A 19,203-nucleotide genomic window follows, 5' to 3' on the forward strand; every position below is an offset into this window, starting at 1 on the left:
AGTCCACAATCATAAAAATTCTTTAAGCATGGAAAACCTACACGATGTTCAAAACTTAACATTGAAAAAGTGACTTTTTAAGTAGTGGCTTATGATTTGTAGAAAAATTGTTCACCTCCAGGGTTAGAGATTCAGTGTGAGATCTGCAGCTACTGTAAATCAGTGCAGCCTCACTACCTTTAGCTACGTCAGCCTACACCAGCCGAGAACTAAACCAGCGGCTGCACGAGCTGTTGAAGGATTCAAATATCAGGCTCTAAAATGTGAAGTTTACAAGGGTGGAGAAGGTTTGAAGGAACAGCAGAGTGTAAAAACTTCTCTCTGTGGGTGAAGCTTGCCCACAACTACAATATGTAGCTTAGGCACATATTTGCAAACTCTGGCAGTTCTGGCAGGAATATGAGAATGGAAGATGGATTTAACACACTGTAATTCTAACACATACTGTAATTATACCTGCAACAGCATACAGACACCAGATTCCACCAACACCAGCAAGAAATCAGGCAGGAACCCTGAGTCATGCTTTTGAATGATGCTAACAAACTGGATGCCACATAAGCTAATTAAGAGTTTCAGTCACACGCACAATACTCAACTGTCAAGATTTTGGCTCGCTGAATGTATATGTAAAAATCGCACTGTGGCCATCTGTAACCGCTTTAAGGGGGGAAAATTTCAACACAAAAACAGAAGTGTGGTTAATGCCAGAATGAAATAACTGGAAAACACATTTCCAAACCCAGGGATTTGCTATTTATCATAGCCAAACCATTTTTTCCCCTGTAGAGTGATAGCCTCCTGTGGAAACTTCTATTTTCAAGCTGTGAAAATAGAAATAGATTTTATAGGGCCAAATTATACTTTGCTTTTACCAAAGAGAGTCCTGAGTAATGCTAATACATAAATAGATGTAAATGAGTGCAGAATTTGACCCAATGAACTGAATAAATTCCTTGTGCAGTATGACTGATACCAACAAGTTAATACACGTGGTGTATTTGATCAATGATTTTTAAACTATGTTACTTCGCAATGTGATTTATACTGAAAAAGTTTAAGAGCCGATAAACACACCCAAGTATATTTTCTGTAATCGATTCTACAGATGGGAGGAAAGGTTTCTAATGATATGGGCAGTGAAAGACTGAATTAGGATGCCAGCCAAAAATACTGCCTGCTAAAACGGGGGGATGTCCACAAACTCCAGCTACGTCCTCTGCCCACGTGCAGGCCATCTGCGTAATGCACACACAGTAAGTCTGCAAAACATTGAACTCACTGTGCATTTGCTAACACCACAACTACATATTCCCATTTCTATTTGGGAAATCACAGCCAGAAATATTGGCTAGACAAACTTCTTTAGGAATGATCTGATCCTGTCCTAGGGACAAAAATATAGTATGGTGTGGAGCTCTTTTCAATCTTATTTTCTAAGACTGTGGACTGCACACTGAAAAAGGAGTCTACAATTTCAGAGAGAATATCAGTGAAGTAAGTCATTGCCATCTCTGAAACTGAATAAGTATGTGACTAGAGCCAAGGGCTTCCATCGACAAAAAGTCTGAAGGAAACAGACTGAGGAAGGCTCAGACTCCCAGGTATTCCCATACTCACTGTACTAAGTGTCACACACGCAAGCTCCTCTCAACCAGAGCTCTATTGCTCTCATCCCGCCTTATGTCTTTTGCCACATTCCAGCCTGTGCCAATTAACCATTCTGCACGGAATTCCAAAAAGAAACCCTGTGTTCATTTACGCAGTAAATACTGTTGGGTGCAGCAGCAGCAACTGCTGTGCTCCACCTAGAGCAGAGCAATCCACCCATAGAAAATGCTGCTGCTCACATGGCTGTGGTGACCAAGAGCTGCTGCCATCATATACCATGTCACCAGAAGTCAAAAAACTCACATACAGGTTTAACTCTGGTGGACCACTATTTATTAATCAAGCTTGATCTAATCAAGATTTTATTCCTTTGGCTACACAGAATTAGTAAATATTAATGAGTATCCTTGAGCTTGCTATGACAGATCAGAACACATCTGCCTTTCTCTTGAGCATGCACATACTTCACCAGTTCCTACTCGATATCGACAAAAATGTATGTCAATAAAAAATAAATGAACTCTTCAAACAGCTGTACCTTACTCTGCGTTTTCTCCTTTGCTATCTAAGCACCATATTCCAAAATCATAAGCTTTCTGCTACATGCGGCTGGGGAAACCTTGCACTCCTTGTGCTCCGTACCTCCGCTCCAGAATCACGCAGCCACACAGCTATCCCTCACCGTCCTGGGCAATGCCACGATGTGACTTTTTCACCTAGCACTCGCTCCTCCTTCCTCCCCACAGCTTCAGGAAGCTCTCCATCTGGCCTGCCACAGTTAGAACAGATGCCACAGAGGAGGAGGAATGCTTTCACTTGGCAATTGACAGCTCTTCTTTTTATAGGGATTATAAAATTTTCTATTCCCTGCTCTATGCACGGCAGAAAGAAGGGAGAGCTATCACAGGGACACACAAGAGGGTCTCAGCCAGGGAGCTCACTGCAGGACAGCAGCAAGCTGAGGAAATTACCTAAGACTGAGAAGCAAAAACCAGAGACGACAGAGAAAGGAATGACATGGAAACCTGAAGAAAGAACAAAAAGAAGAATGTTGCATCTGGTTTTGTGAGTTAATTTGGCAGAAGGGGATCAAGAGGCGCAGTGGTGCCTCAGTCTTGAGGGCGAGACCGGCAAGCAGCACAGAACAGATTACACAGCAAACCATGCAAAAGGAAGCAAAGAAATTATCCAGGAGAAGAGAGAACAACAAAAAATCCATTACTACCACTGCACTGACCTGAATAAAACCCAAATGACCTGCCAAACACGAAAATAACAGCTCTCTGTCACCTACTAACCACTAAAAATGCAAGAGTACCTAAAGTATAATCCTCAGTATCACCCCCAAGGCACTGTTTTAGGGGCACCATAACCTCCAAATCCTTGGTTCGATTTTTCCTAAAACCTGACAGGTATCATAACAAGAACAGAGCTTCAAACTTGTGCACCTATATTTTAGGTGGCCATTGCAACTGTCTCAGACCATAATTATCTTTGTAGCAAACTCCTGTGAGAACTGTGACTTTGAAATCTCTTTGGTAATTTTTAGCACCAAATCACTGGTGGAGCTCATGATACGTTGATATTCTGTCAGCCACCTTTGCTACTCCCTGGCAACCTCACTACATACCTGAAGAAAAGATGCCACCACAGTAATATTTAATGAGAAAGCAACCAACGTTCAGCTGCGTGAAAAATAGGGCAATAAAATAATAAAGCTGCAGGATCTCCTGGGGTCCTGGACCATGCAGAAAGCTTTCCGTAGCTTCAGGCAGAAAAAGTGGAAAAGAATAAACGGATACAAGTCCAAGAGCAGAATAAGCTATAAGATGCTTATAAAATTATAAAAAGAATTAATACACACCTCACTGACCAAGCAAATGGCATACGATATTTTCCCAGCTTGTTGCAGAACTGTTTATTTGATTTTAACACTTTCTGTGCACACTACAAAAAAGAAAATATGAATTATTTCATCAATATCATTATAATCTCTGAAATGCAGCACACGAGAACTTCCAAATACTCCTCTGCTGAAGAGGTTACAGTGTCCCTGAAATAATTTAGCCTGACACCGCCCATAACAGAAGGTTCTGGGTGGACAGCAAAGACATCACAGATAAATATGATGCTGCTGATGAATTCAACCCCTTCACCTTCAGTCAGAACTGCGTTAGTTACAGTTATTATTCCAGTTTTCTGTAATATACCCCATGCAGATGCACTGCCTGCTCTCAGAGAGAAACAGCTGCTACCCCAACGTGCTCACATACGACGTGCATCTTTCTAAGATTGCTGAAAGAGAAATTCACTCTAAGACATAACTAGCATAGGAAAGCACCACGAATGGACTCGTATGTTGCAAACAAAATGGTACTGCATTCATTCAGTCAATGGAGCTTGGACGTTTGCTGTCTTAGGCATGGGTCTCCTGGGAGCTTGTCCTGTTCAGCAACCACATGCTGGTGAGCTTTGTAAGGGCAATTTGCAATGCCTTCAGCTTCCAATACGCTGACAAAACTCATGTTCCTGTTACGTTACCTTAAAAGAATCAGGATTCTTAATGTAAGGTTCAGCACTGCTGGCAATGTTTCCTGTAAGCACCTTTTCTATTTTTGCCACTAATACGATCTCAGAATGAGGATTACTTATGGAGAAAAGAGCCTGTGGATAGAAGACAGAACAGTTAAAAAGTATATAGCAATACTGGAGAAATGAAATACTGCCAGGGCTCTCTGTTGATGGAAACAGTAACAAACCAAATTCAGAAAGGATTATTGGGGATTATTATCTCTACGTATTCCATACAGTCAGATGGAAAATAAAAATCTCTGCACTAGTGCTGAAGTAAGCTTGTGCACATGCAGCACCTTGCCAACAGACTGACTCAAATCAAGAAGCAGCATGACCATGTTAGCATCACCTAACCTAACTGTTCCTCTTGGACAGTATTTAAATGCTGGCCTGACTCAGTCACACCTCAGGGGAATGTCAGGGAGAAGAAAAGGTGATGTGTGGGTTTCGGGGTAAGGCTTATAGCAACTGCAAGAACGTGGAAGTACTTTGAGACTAATGCAGCATCTAGGGGTTGCTTTAAGTTGCAATTTCATTTTGCTGTTTTGGGAGAGGTCAGCAAATGAACCCAAAGAGCAGATGAAACATGGGTCATTTCTCTAAATAACAGACACTAACTTTTTTTTTCCAAGTTATGATTGTAAATGGTTTTAAAGTCTATACAGGGAGCTCAAAAATCAAGCATCTGTATACAAGTAACATTGACACACAAAAGAGAGTATTCTTGAAAACAAGAACCACTGGTAGTACAGGTAAGTTCTTTGATGAAAATGAATATTACTTCTGAACTAAAATAAGTCACATGTGGAATACCTGTTTTGGGTATTTCAGCCATTCTTCTGGGAACCCCTTGACCTGTGGTTCTTCCATTTCATTTGAGTCTATATTTTCAACAGTGCCATTTTCCAGTGAAAATGAGGAACCTGAAATCATCTGTCTAACAAGCGTGTGGTTCAAATCCACATGAAAATCAGCAGAGATCTTCCTGACATCCCTGACATCATATAGTGCCACGCTCACAAAGAAAGGCTCTACCTGGAGAAAACACCAGAAACATAACATAGCGGTAACTGAGAGCAAGTGGACAAACTATATCTTTTAATAGGTTCCTACAGCTAGTAAAAAAGAAAGCAAACAAATATTACTTACAAATTATGAGATTAATTAAAAACACAAACTCACTCCCCCGCCAGTTTCCAACCATGTGATTTTAGGGGCTTTTAAAGGTGGTTTCTTAACACTGCACCAGAACAGTAATTAACAGCTAACTTAGAAACTCACAGAATAACAAACAATTGTATTTGTCACAGATAATTATTAGAATAAATGAACAGAGCCCCAGAGAAGCACATTACGGGATTTTTAAAACGTAGAGTCAGTGTCACTATAAAAGAAAGACGACTGAGGGTGGGCTTTCCAGGGATCGTCAGAAATGCGGCACAAACATGACAAACTTAAACAGACAAAAAATGTTTACTGGAGCAAACACAAATGTGTGGGTGTATTATCCCGTGGGAAACACATGATCCATTTTGCTAGGAAACCAAGAGCATTCAAACCGTTCTGACAGTACCCACTTCTTCTACGGCACAGTACCAGGGAATTAAGTCCTACGACTGTAAGTAACCTCCAAAGAGCCTCCACAGTTCTGATGAAATAAATCAGTCTCAGAATATCATCTTTTAAGCTGTCCAGAAATAAGAATCTTAAAACTTCAGAGATAAGGAACAATGCATAGCAGGTACAATATTCTGTGCTTTTTCAGCCTCTGTAATGAATTATTGCATGCCCTTGGTACACTTATCATGACGACATTTAAACAGTTATTCCAGCCTGCCAAAAAAATGTATTGATCACAGCATGCTGAATATGCACTCACTGTAGAGGTCATCCTCAAATGAAAAAAAAAACAAAAACGAAAAAAAAAATAATCAATGCCTCATACATAATGTATGAAAGTTGAGTGACCAGGACACTAATTTCTCAAAACTTTCCTGCTTCAGAAGAGAACTAACTAAAAGCTATGGACTGACAGCTACATCTCACTTTTCCCTGCCTTTTTTTCCTAAAGTAAGAATAAGCAAAATTTTCTGTTTTGTCCTGGTTTTAGCTGGGCTTTTCCACTAGATAAAGCAGTCCTTTCTTTTTTGCCTTCTCTTCTGTAATTGAACCTGCTTGGTCCCTAGTCTCTCTGTGAAAAACAAAAAAACAGTTCACCAGCGACTGATATTCAGTTGCCTCCCTACACAGGTCTTGGCACTTTAAACTTGTTCTTATAGCAACTGTTAAGAATCGCCAAATATTTTAACATTTTTAATTCCCCACTAAACTGCAGCTAAGTGTCTGCAATCTAAATCATCTTGAAAATGTTTATTGAAAAGTTCATCGGTTTCATTATTCCATCCAAAGGCATGGGCAGAGAGGACGAGTGAAAGCAGCATGTGTGTGTGATTCAGCTTTCCCTTCTCTTTCCAAAGCAACAAGTGCACAGAAAGAGAGAAAAGAAAAAAAAAAAGACAAAAATTGCAGGGAAATAAGTAAAGCTTACATTGGTTGAAGGATCATTTTCATTTTCAGTAACACAGGCCTGGAGATTCAGACTGAGGGATTTGCAGGTTATCAGGATCCTCTTTGGTGGCTTTTCTTCAAATGGCTTGACCACCGAGTTTGTCCCTGGACACTCCTTTTTCTGAGGATTCAATGACTGAAATAAGTTGGGCGATTTGTTATACGTGGGAAAAGCACTGCATTCCAAAACTAAGCAAGCGTTTTAAAGGTCTTGACAATCACTGAAGCACCTGAAAACCTCAAAAAGTCATTGCTGATATTTCACATTACCATAGTAAACGAGTGTTATTCCTCTAATTTATACATTAGAGAGCAAAGCAAAAAAATTGCCTGAGGACATATATAATGTCAGAGGCAGAATTAGGGACCAAGTTAGGTTTTCTGTCATTTTAGAACAAATCTTTTTCTTGTTTACTTACTGCTTCTGAAACTTTAGCTTTTAATTTCCTCATATAGATTAAACAGCCTCATATTTTCAGACTATAACACGACATTTTAGGATTAGATTTCAGATCTTTCCCCGTCTCTCCCCTTACTTATACACCACACTATTATTTCAATTCACTGAACGTTTTTAATAATGGTGCTACAGTTGATTGACAAGAGGTTCAGGTTTCAATATATACTGATCCTGATTTTAATTAAGTCTTCTTTTTAACTAAAGTTTCCAATTAAATCACCAACAACTGTACATTCAGTGCAAGCAATAACATTCTTTGAACCATAAACTAAATGATCTAATGACACTGAATGATGAGCAAGCTGAAGACGAAAAGCAAAGCAACCTGCACTTCCTACATTTCCAGCTAAACTCTTTTTCACATAGATAGCCTTTTGTACCTCCAGCTGTACCCTCCCACTACTTTTTATATCCATTCGCACTCTTGTAGTCAAGTTCAGTGTAATGAATAACAATAAAAACACTGTTAGAGTCATAGAATGCTTTGGGTTAGGTTGTTTTGGGTTAGAAGGGACCTTTAAAGGCCATCTATCCAACCCTCCTGCAGTGAGCAGGGACATCTTCAACTAGAGCAGATTGCTCAGAGCCCTGTCCAACCTGGCTGTGAAGGTTTCCAGTGATGGGGCATCTACCACCTCTCTGGGCAACCTGTGCCAGTGCCTCACCACCCTCACTGTAAAAAATTCCTTCCTTATATCCAATCTAAATCCACCCTCTTTTAGTTTAAAACCCTTACCCCTTGTCCTATTGCAACAGGCCCTGCTAAAAAGTTTGACTCCTTCTTTCTTCTAAGCCCCCTTTAAGTACTGAAAGGCTGCAACAAGGTCTCCCCGCAGCCTTCTCTTCTCCACGCTGAACAGCCCCAACTCTCCTAGCCTTTCCCCATAGGAGAGTTGCTCCAGCCCTCGGATCATTTTTGTGGCCCTCTGGACCTGGTCCAATGTTCTTGTAACATTCCCAGTACAGGTGAAGGTTCTGCTCCTGTAGTATTCTCAATTTGCTTTAATGATTCAAAGCTTAGCTAGACTGGACTAGATGACCTCCAGAGGTCACTTCCATCGTCAACCATTCCGTGATCGGATACGGGCACAGTCTATACAGAAATATCTACAGACTAGAGAAGCTGAAGTCTCAGGCATACCCAGCTGCTTGCAGAACTCCAGCCCACTCTGGTGGCTTAGCTAACCCAGTTAGGATCAGACTGCCTGTATTTTAAAAACTTCTAAGAACATAAAAAAAAAATAATTTCACTTACTGCTATATCAGGATCCAAAGAGAAAAGATTTAGTCGCTCTGTATTTCGAGAGGCTTTGACAGTTTCTTCTGTTTCTGTGATGTACTGTGGTGACAGATAATAAATCAGTTTTCTGCACAAGAACATCAATCCATAGATTTGTTAGACTTCTAAATGAATGATCAATGTTTCACTTGTAACAGTACTTCTCATTTCTGCAGTAGTTACCCCAAAGCACCTTCAAGTGCTCTTTGAAGGTTGTACACTTGTGAAGCAGGGATTTTCAGGCCATGATATACTTCTAATGAACCCCAAAATAGATCAGTTGAGGAATTCAAGTTCATACACGTTAATAAAGAATCCATTGTGTAAGATGTCAGAATGGAGGATCACTGCACTGAAGTCACTATAGGGATTCACAAGTTGAAGGAAAAAAAAAAAAACAAAACAGCCCCACAGAAAACCACATGTGTCAGGGGGAGGGCAGAAAGGGGAGCAGGAGATTGCCGCACAGCCTTGCAGGTGGGCACACACACAGACTGCAGTGTGTCACCCAAAGGTAAGGCTGGGAGTCCTCTCCCCATCCATCCCACTGCCACAAGGCAGGATCAGTCACACCCATTTTATTTCTGATGGACACATGCCTAAGTTAATAATAAGCTCTCTGATAAAACCAACTCAACAACTTCCTGAAGCCAAGTGGTGCTTTCCCACCCTGCCTTTGAAAAGTTTATCCTATTCCTAACCTTGATAATTTTTCCCCAACTATTTAAGCCCCTTCATCCAATAGGTGAAGTATACCCTTCCCCTTACAGATCCTTCACGATATCTTTGAAACCTTTTTTCTCAGTCTAAACATGCTCAATTCCTTCAGTCTTTCTTTGTGTTTTGTTTTTCCTAACTTTTCTTTATTTTTCAATTCCTGAACTGTGGACAGAGTCCACAGCTTTCGTGGTTGCCCAAGACTGAGTACAAACCTTAGCTGACATGGTACAGGCTATGCTCTTGTTCAAGTCCCATTCAATGTTTTGTGTTTTTCACAATAGGATGACATTGCTGACACACATTAAGTAACAGGCAGAAGCAGCACAGCAAGACCAAGAGGTCTATGTCCACTTCCTAACATGCCCCACCCACAGGCTGACTTGCAGAAGCAGGTCCTGATGCATCCCTGGTGTACTGGTTTAGGTAGAGATGGGATCAGGAGATGGACCTGCCATGGACTACGGACAGGCCACAGATCATGGCTGCAGCCAGGCCTATGGAGCAAGGAGGGGGAAAACGGGAATTAACCATATAAAGGGCAACATAAGAATTGCACAACTTGCAGACCATCTATTTTAGCCTTGAAGGCCACCAGTGGTCTTTGAGATATTTGCATTAAGTAAACCATTAGAAAGTATCTTTCCAGAGACGAGATGATCAGATACTACTGTTGTCCTCAATACATAAACTCAGCTACATTTTACGTAATTGGTTTGTTTGTACGTATTTTGTGTTGTGGGGTTTTTTTTTTTTTAATTCTAGGTGATCATTTCATAAATATGAATACAAACTACAATAAATGTAGGCCAAATTCTGTCCTCATTACTGCAGTGAAATATTTCCAATCTAGCTTTTCATCAAGAACCTCTTAGCACCTTCTACTATTATCTCATCCACATCAAGCAGTTTATGAGATCCAGAGGACAAAATGCCTCCCTTTATACAGGAATGTGGTCAGAGCATGCAGGGATGCGACGAGGAAGGCCAAAGCCCACCTGGAATTGAATCTGGCAAGGGATGTCAAAAACAACAAGAAGGGCTTCTTCAACTACATCAGCAGCAAAAGGAAGGCTAGGGACAATGTGGGGCCGCTGCTGAATGAGGCGGGTGCCCTGGTGACGGAGGATGCAGAGAAGGCAAAGTTACTGAATGCCTTCTTTGCTTCAGTCTTTAGTGCCAAGGCAGGCCCTCAGGAATCCCAGGCCCTGGAGGTAAGAGAAGAAGCCCACAGAGAGGATGATTCTCCCTTGGTTGAGGAGGACTGTGTGAGGGATCGCTTAGGCAATCTGGATGCCCACAAATCTATGGGCCCCGATGGAATGCACCCACGAGTGCTGAGAGAGCTGGCAGATGTCATTGCTGAGCCACTCTCCATCATCTTTGAGAGGTCCCGGAGGATAGGAGAGGTGCCTGAGGACTGGAGAAAGGCCAATGTCACTCTAGTTGTCAAAAAGGGCAAGAAGGAGGACCCAGGGAACTACAGGCCGGTCAGCCTCACCTCCATCCCGGGAAAGGTGATGGAGCAGCTTATCCTGGAGGTCATCATCAAGCAAGTGGAGGAAAAGAAGGTTATCAGGAGTAGTCAGCATGGATTCACCAAGGGGAAATCATGCTTGACCAATCTGATAGCTTTCTATGATGGCATGACCGGCTGGGTACATGAGGGGAGAGCCATGGATGTTGTCTACCTCGACTTCAGCAAGCCTTTAGACACGGTCTCCCATAACATCCTCTTAGGGAAGGTCAGGAAGTGTGGGCTGGATGAGTGGTCAGTGAAGTGGATTGAGAACTGGCTGAATGGCAAAACTCAGAGGGTTGTCATCAGCGGCACTGAGTCTAGCTGAAGGCCTGTAGCTAGTGGTGTTCCCCAGGGGTCAGTACTGGACCCAGTCTTGTTTATCTTCTTCATCAATGACCTGGATGAAGAGTTAGAGTGCACCCTCAGCAAGTTTGCTGATGACACAAAACTGGGAAGAGTGGTGGATACACCAGAAGGCTGTGCTGCCATTCAGCGTGACCTGGACAGGCTGGAGGGTTGGGTACAGAGGAACCTGATGAAGTTCAACAAGGGCAAGTGCAAGGTCCTGCACCTGGGGAGGAACAACCCCAGGCACCAGTACAGGCTTGGGGCGGACCTGCCGGGAAGCAGCTCTGCGGAGAGGGACCTGGGAGTGCTGGTGGATGACAAGTTGACCATGAGCCAGCAGTGTGCCCTGGCTGCCAAGAAGGCCAATGGGATCCTGGGGTGCATTAAGAAGAGCGTGGCCAGCAGGTCGAGGGAGGTTCTCCTTCCCCTCTACTCAGCCCTAGTGAGGCCTCATCTGGAGTACTGTGTCCAGTTCTGGGCTCCCCACTTCAAGAAAGACCTTATAAACGCCAATAAATACCTCAAGGGTGGGTGTCAGGAGAATGGGGACAAACTCTTTTCAGTGGTGCCCAGCGACAGGACAAGGGGCAATGGGCACAGACTGAAGCATAGGAAGTTCCGTATGAACATGAGGAAGAACTTCTTCCCTCTGAGGGTGATGGAGCACTGGAACAGGCTGCCCAGGGAGGTTGTGGAGTCTCCTTCTCTGGAGATATTCAAGATCCCTCTGGACAAGGTCCTGTGCAGCCTGCTGTAGGTGACCCTGCTTCGGCAGGGGGCTTGGACTAGATGACACACAGAGGTCCCTTCCAACCCCTACCATTCTGTGATTCTGTGATACATGCCTCTTTCAATGAAATTGCAGAAGACAATGAGCAATTCACAGCTTGTTCCCTTGTAAATCACACAGGAAATCTTGGCTCTCCAATGGCCAAAGTCTTCTGAAATGCAGTTAAACCCAGAAGTATTTCACAGATAACTGCAGGGACCCTTACTGACTTCACAGGTCTAAATCAAAGCACTCTTGGGAGCACCTACTTTCATTACATCCAGTGAAGCTTTTCTCATTTAAACAAAGCCATCAGCTGTTCAGAAAGAAAATTATTCCTGACATTTGTCACGGCTCTAACAATCTCAACTGTGCTATATTTTTAAACCTTTCACAATACTAATGATCATCTATTGGCAGGCATTTTTAACCTAGGTAGCACTTTCCACTACGCTTGTAAAGATAAATATAACATTGATTACTTTTGCGAAGTCTGGGTGCAAGGCATTCTCTGAAGAATCAGTCTCTTCTTGAGAGCAATCATAATTCGCTGAAACCTCTGCAGGGTCTTCAAAATAAGAAAAAAAATGCAAATGTTTTTATTATACCTGCTATTATCATTCTGTTTAAAAAAAAAATCCACCAAAATCTATCCCCAACCTATTTCTTTTTATTCCCTTTAGTATCACCAGGCTAACAAAGGGAAAAGACACTAATGTAAACCTCTGTCCTCATGAAACCTCATCTCCCACTGGTGCTTACTGTAACTTAGTCTGTATTTAAGCTTTCAAACAAGCAGCCTGACTCTACTCAGTGAAACGTCTGACACTTTCGTCCATGACAAATACTCATGACCGCAACAAAGACACCTTTCTTTGCTCTCTTGGTCCTTTCCGAGGCAACATCAAGGGTTTATGTCAACCAATAGATTTTGGACTCCCAGAAAAGGGAGCCTTCAGTGAGGCAGGCAGGACCTTACCTGCTCTTTGGGAAGGGGAGGGATGCAGCCAGGACTCCCTGAGCTGCAAATCTATGGATCCAGAGAAGAGCACTACACAGAAAACCCTTTGCTTTACATAGCTCACCAGAGACCGGTTCTGCTTTCACTAGGTAATTCAGCCCAATGTGAAATAAGTCATTACAGCCATTTACGGCTCTTCTGCCAAAAAAGCATCATGCCTTTTGACAAGTTAATTCCATAGCACATTCCTGTTGCTTGTTATCGGGGCTTTTACCAGTAGAGACTTCTGGTTTCTGTTAGCCTAATGTCTTTGACCTTTTATGCACCTATTTCTTCCTGTCTCATTAATATCCGTTACGGGTGGGATTTTCAAAAGTACTTCTCTAATTCTGAAGTGCAAGTCTCTTGTGCCTCCGAATTACAAAAACATCTTTGGCTATATGAAGAGTATCCTGCCCCTCCAACATCAAAATTTATTATAAACACCAGGCTAAAGCCTTCAATTAGCTCTGAACTTCCCCAAGATTCAGACGCAAGTTGATTCAGCTCAGAGCACAAGCAGTTCAAATCCATATTAAGGTTTCAAGTGTTTTCAGTCTTAGGATTTCAGCTGGGGTTCATCCAAACTGAATGGGGATTTATGATGTGGAGGAATGAGTTACTGCCACACGACGAGTGCAGTATAACAGAGCATCCAATTCTTTCTTCCACAGTGAGAGCACATTAATACGCAAACTCACAAAACCAAGAAATCAAAAGTCAATAACCTTCCAGGGAAAAGAGCAATATACCACAGCGGAGATTTTTTTTAATTATTAGCTCCAGATTTTTAAAGAAAACAGAACACTGGAAAAAGAACTGATCTAATGTCTCTCCAGCACAGAACTCTTTAAATCCTTCAGAATCCCAAGACAGTAAAACACAAATACTAGCAAGATCATTGACAGAGAGGACTATATTTGAAAAAGAGCTGCATATGCAAAGCAGAGCCACGTTGCTCCTGCTGACTTTGTGGGGAGCCGCTTTACCTCTCCTGCAGCCTTTTGCAAACGATCTGTAGGGAGTTAGCTGACATTGCTCAGGGATTGCCAAAAGACTGATGCTGCTTAGTCAGAAATCAATAGGTGCAGAATCCATTACAGACTCAGGCAGTTAAAATGATTCAATAGTGATATCTGAAGGTTCAATTTTTTTGCATTTGGTTAAAAAAAAACCCCACCAACAATGCAAGAAACTATTCACTCTTACCAAATTTCAGATCAGTGAGATCTGCACTTTTCCTCTCCTGAATCGTTCCCTCTGGATTTATTTGCAGGATTTTGTTAAGAGTGAAAATCCAGTCATCCATATCCTGCTCATTTTCAGCTGCCAGCACAAAGTATGTGAGGTCATTCATTTTCAACTCAAAAGCATGTTTCCTAAGCCTGTTATTCTGTTGAAACAAAAGGAAAAGCAAAATAAACATTAGATCTAATTATAAAAAGGTACTAAAAAAGACACCCATAAGACAGATTTGTATATGGTCAGTCCTTAAAAATAACGTTCAAGCAAAATTCAGTGGCTTTAAAGAAAATCCAAATACTGTGATATTAAGACAAATTCATGTCAATTTATTGTTAGGTCTTTGGGCATCTAAAATCTTCTATGGCCAAATATATGTCTTCTATCTAGCCGTAGAAATCTAAGACTATGGACAATAACACTTCAAACTACAGTAGGGAATACCTCCCAACAGAAATAATGGAAGACTTCTGATGGCAAAGTACAGCATTGCTACATGAGTCGTAGCTGCCTGGAGAGAACACCTCTCAAGCCCAAGTCTCCCACGCCTTACCAGTGCATCAGACACTGAAAAAGATACTCAGCAGTGCTAAGGCATACAAATATTTGCTCAGCATGAACAGGACTGAGTTCACCAATTCAAACTAATGAGCAAGCAAAGGCAGCACGTGGTGATAGACTATTCCATCCCTGACTGCTGAGGTTGGACCCGAATAGGTCAAAGGAGCTAACTGTGAACAATTTATAAAATCTTCTGTTTCAAGGTATTTACAGATTCCGCTAACAAGCTACATAAAGGTAACAATTTCTGAGCATCTAATGAAGTTAAAAACATAGTGGTTAAGATAAGAACATTTCTACATAATTTTATGCTTCTTCTATCTTTCTGAAAGAGCTTCTGGATGATACGAGTCTAAACTTGGAACACAGATTAACCAGTAAATCTCTCCAGAAGATTGCAACAGGACAAATTCCTCCACATGAAAAGATCACAACAGGTACTTCCCACTGCTGCCTTTGTGTTAGAAGGATTTTAAAAACGACTAAGGCAATTTCAGCAATTCTTTGCAGGAGGCAAATGATGAAGTATAATGCTGTTCAGTCATTGCAATGCTATCCTTTTCAAGTACAGAATAAGAACTAATGCCCAGTATACTAGCAATAGATTGAGTTCTGAGATGTGTTCTGTGTCAGCCGATTTTTACCTGCAGTAGATGGTTAACCCATCAATTTCTCTCATAAGGATTAACAGGTGCTTAGTTACTGAAACAGCTCAATAAAATTAAACAAAGCAACGTGATCCAATATAATTTGCTTTATTCCTCAAATTTATCAAATTAGTGAGGCTTTTACCTCCTAGTCTTATGGAAGCAGTTGCATAAATTGTCTCTCCTCCTTGCTTAAACTGGAAAGAAAACTGATGCGTCCTACCCCCTACTACTTCAAACTTTCACAACAACTAACTATGGACACCGGTGCCACCATTGTGTTTTCAATATTCCAGAAAACTGCCATCAGTTTGTTGATACATCTAACCTTGGAGTGATGCTGACAAATGAAAAACAATTAATCCATTCCATAACTGTCCACTCAATTTTACTTATTTTCATTAACAGTCTCAAACAACATGACAATAGTATTCTATAGTTATACATACTGTAACTATTTCTCAGTACAGTCCTATATCAACAAGTTACCAAGAATAGCTTCTAAGCCAGATGGTGAGTTGATAGTGATATTTTTATTTGTGCAAGAGGACCAGAGGCAAAATCTGGTCCTGATTAGCAGAAGAGGAGACCAAGAACCCAAGACACTGAGGATAGAGTTCCATGACCTTTTTTTTTCCAGCAGCAGAGATGATTTAGATGATTCCTACCCAATCTGTTGTTAATCACTTGCTCCAATCCTTATGTTACACATCATGACCTAGCTCAGGAATTAGTTAAGACTGAACAACTTCTCCTGGAGCCACTCGGGTCAACAGTCAGTCAAATCTTGGTTTTTCAAACCAACTTGGGATTGTATGTATGTGAGTGCGTGTGTGTTATTTTTCATTTCTGCTACTGAAAATTCTCTTGGTATGAAATAATTTTCTTCTCATGTACTTTATTGAGAAGAATATTCTTTCAGGGGTATAAATTTTAGTTCACCCAACATAGGGAAAGAATAGGACTGGATTTTGTAACAATTCGTTCTCCGGTGTCCAATATTTTCCTTGATGGTGAAATTACTCTAATCTTCCAATCACTGCATATGTTCAAATTCATGTAAAACACGGACTAAAATTTCACTGAAACTTGTTTTTACTGATATAGCATGAGGGCTTGACCAAGAGCTAGAAGTTGAACAAAACTATGCTAAGAATCTTAGGTAGTGGCCATTCAAAACTTTTAAATATAGATTATTTGTGTAAGTGGATTACGTACAGCAATTTACGCACAATCTATAAAGAAAAATGCTACGTTTCAATTTATCTTCAGAAGGTACAGACAGCATTAAAATGAATGCTCTTCTTCTCTATGTTATGTACTTGCTCTTACAGACATGGTCAAGATCTTTAAATCAGGTACTGTAACACTATTCAACATTATCCAGTAGAACAATGCATCTCACATTCTGAATCTTAAGAACATTAGGGCAAGAAAATTTTAATATCCACTTTTCCATCTGCACTTCAGACTTCTGGCAAGCAGACAAGATCTACAGCAAAGTCCTCGTTTCAAATCTAGAGCCAACTATTTTATTCCTGACCAGTTAACGGGGAAAAAAACCCACAAAACCACCAAAACCCAGTATAATTTCTCCATTTGCTTCTCTGTAAGTCCTTCCATATGGTATGTGGACCTTAAGGTTGACTTGTAATCTTCAACACTTAATTTCAAGTTTAAAATTTTTTCCAGAAGGAAATAATAGAAGATTCAAAAAGAAACCATGGATGAGCTATAAATGAAACATCAGGCTAAGTCTAATGCCTGCAGGGTCATTATTCCAAAATAACAGAATTGTTTTGGAATTATTTTGTATTTTATCTGGAGATGATTTCTCCTGGATGTTTACTATAATTTAGATATTCCAACTCTATCAAACAGGACCTCAAAGTCGTTCACAGAGAGTTAAATGATTTATAGTGGTATTAAAATTTATTAAATCAGAACGTTCACTGCACAGTTCTCCTCAAAATCTTCATTTTTACCCAACTCTCCACATTCTATGGTCTCCATGTTTATGGCAACTCTAAGCCAGGTTTTGTTTTTCAGCTCTATGATACTAAGTTCATCACATTTTCTAAGTGACAGAGACTTTGACAGCTGATGATACTTGCGCTCTTACCCCCTTGGCTAAGACTCTCACTTCTTGCTAGTGAAGATAGCTCATAAATTTGTAGATCCCATTCTAAAGGTGCATCAAAGAACAACCACGAAAACTAGTGTCTGGGGGTAGGCAAGAGGACAGCATACAATTCAAACAGTCTGGGACAATTTGCAGTAATGCTGTAGATGTAGTAGGCAGCTGTCAAAGTTCAGGAGGAGGATTTCAAAGGTTTGTTGAGTTTTTTTGTCAGAGATTAGTCAAAAAGGCCAGAAATCTTGCAGTCAAGACACTTCTGCTATCATGGAGTGTCATCAGAAACAACACAGCAGAACAGGCACCCCCTGGGACAGCATTAAACCTGTGCCTAAAGCCACACTATAGGGACATTCAGGGCTTAACTAGAGCTCTGGCTCAGACCCATCTTAAAAGATAGCACGCACTGCCAGCAAGCAGGAGGAAGCAGTAATTTCTAAACACAACTTCTGTATAAGAATCTCCTCTACGGCTTCTGCCACACTTCCAAGCTACCTGTTAGGGTCTTTCAAGCCCATGGACTGACGCAGGGAAACATCATTGTCCTTCTCCAAATTTACCTCTACCCTGTTCTACACCTGTTTGAAAAACCCTTTTGAACAAGGGGGAATAGGGGAAACAGGCCTTCCCTACGAGCTGGGTACTTTCCTGGGTGCAGAAATGAGGTTCTGCAGGGGCCTATCAGCAAATATTTGTTCCCAGAGTGAATTACTCACTGATTATTCTTCTCACTCCGAAGGGCCTGTTTAGGGGTGAAGGAGAGACTTCCCAACCAACAACAGCTTCTGTTTACCAGGGGTCTTTCCTTGCACTACCTGAAAGATTTCTTCCAAAGCAACCCTGAAATCAGTCTGCACTAGCACTGCTACCAATCTTTACTAGTTAAGTGGTAAAGAATAAAGTACAGGTAAAAAAAAAGGAATTTCCTTATTTAGCAACGCATGGGGCTACCACAGTAACATAGTATTCAAGAGAACATCTTGCTCAGAATGAAAAAAAAAGAAGAAAGAAAAAAAGGGAGTAATACGTTAATAGAATTAGAGGAAAGGCAGAGCAAGGGGGAAAAAAAAGCTAAGAACTCAGTCTCAGGTGGGAACAAAAGAAAAAAGGCAGTGTCAGACATTTCTGGCTATTTATTTTTCCAAGTCATAATAAACAATTAGGCTCTGCCCTACCTGCTGCCAGTAAGACTCTCTATCACCTCCAAAAGTGATGATCTTCAAGGAGGCTCAGGACACAGGATTAATTTACCACTTGCCCAACAGTCAAGGCTTTGTAACCCGAGTCTCTAACCGACAACAAGGAAGCATGCTCTTAGCAAGCATGAGGTAAAACCTGGCAGCTAAGAAAATAATTTCAGTGAAAAGAAACAGTTTATGACATTTTTTCTCCTGTGCGCCATGGACAAAGAGAACATACATAATCTGCTACCATCATTCACTTGTGGTTTTTGTAATCTGTCAGTCTGAGCACTCGCACCAATGTAAAGAGCAGAACTAGTTGTGTTTTCATTCCACAAAACTGCTAATGACACCACTATTCTGTTAATGTATGTGGTGTTCTACTTTTTAAATTTATCTGACACCCAAACAATACAATGACATAAACTGGAACTTACCTGTATGACTCCTGTACAAGAATCCAAGAAAATACACCCCTTTGGCTCCTTTGATATTTTTTCATCTTTATAAAAATTCATAATATATGAGTTATCCGACAACTGTGTCAACTGGAAGTAGCGCTTTTTGAATGACTGAAGCGGGAGGAA

At 41.1% G+C, this 19,203-nt stretch overlaps 1 protein-coding gene across 10 annotated transcripts in view; it reads right to left on the reverse strand.

The window, feature by feature from the left end:
• DOCK10 (dedicator of cytokinesis 10) overlaps positions 1–19,203 on the reverse strand; it is a 168,637-nt gene that overhangs the window by 62,354 nt on the left and 87,080 nt on the right. For 9 of the 10 annotated variants that reach the window (XM_075417868.1, XM_075417870.1, XM_075417871.1 and 6 more), the window contains exons 7-14: positions 19,054–19,188; positions 14,058–14,241; positions 12,331–12,416; positions 8,469–8,552; positions 6,734–6,889; positions 4,999–5,220; positions 4,153–4,275; positions 3,476–3,558 (exon numbers count right to left, since the gene is read on the reverse strand). In XM_075417868.1, coding sequence (XP_075273983.1) covers positions 3,476–3,558; positions 4,153–4,275; positions 4,999–5,220; positions 6,734–6,889; positions 8,469–8,552; positions 12,331–12,416; positions 14,058–14,241; positions 19,054–19,188 — 1,073 coding nt within the window. The remainder of the gene's footprint in view (positions 1–3,475; positions 3,559–4,152; positions 4,276–4,998; positions 5,221–6,733; positions 6,890–8,468; positions 8,553–12,330; positions 12,417–14,057; positions 14,242–19,053; positions 19,189–19,203) is intronic. The other variant, XM_075417872.1, reaches the window with a different exon arrangement.

The sequence above is a fragment of the Opisthocomus hoazin genome, chromosome 4 (genome assembly GCF_030867145.1).
Source record: "Opisthocomus hoazin isolate bOpiHoa1 chromosome 4, bOpiHoa1.hap1, whole genome shotgun sequence".
Lineage (NCBI taxonomy): Eukaryota > Metazoa > Chordata > Aves > Opisthocomiformes > Opisthocomidae > Opisthocomus > Opisthocomus hoazin.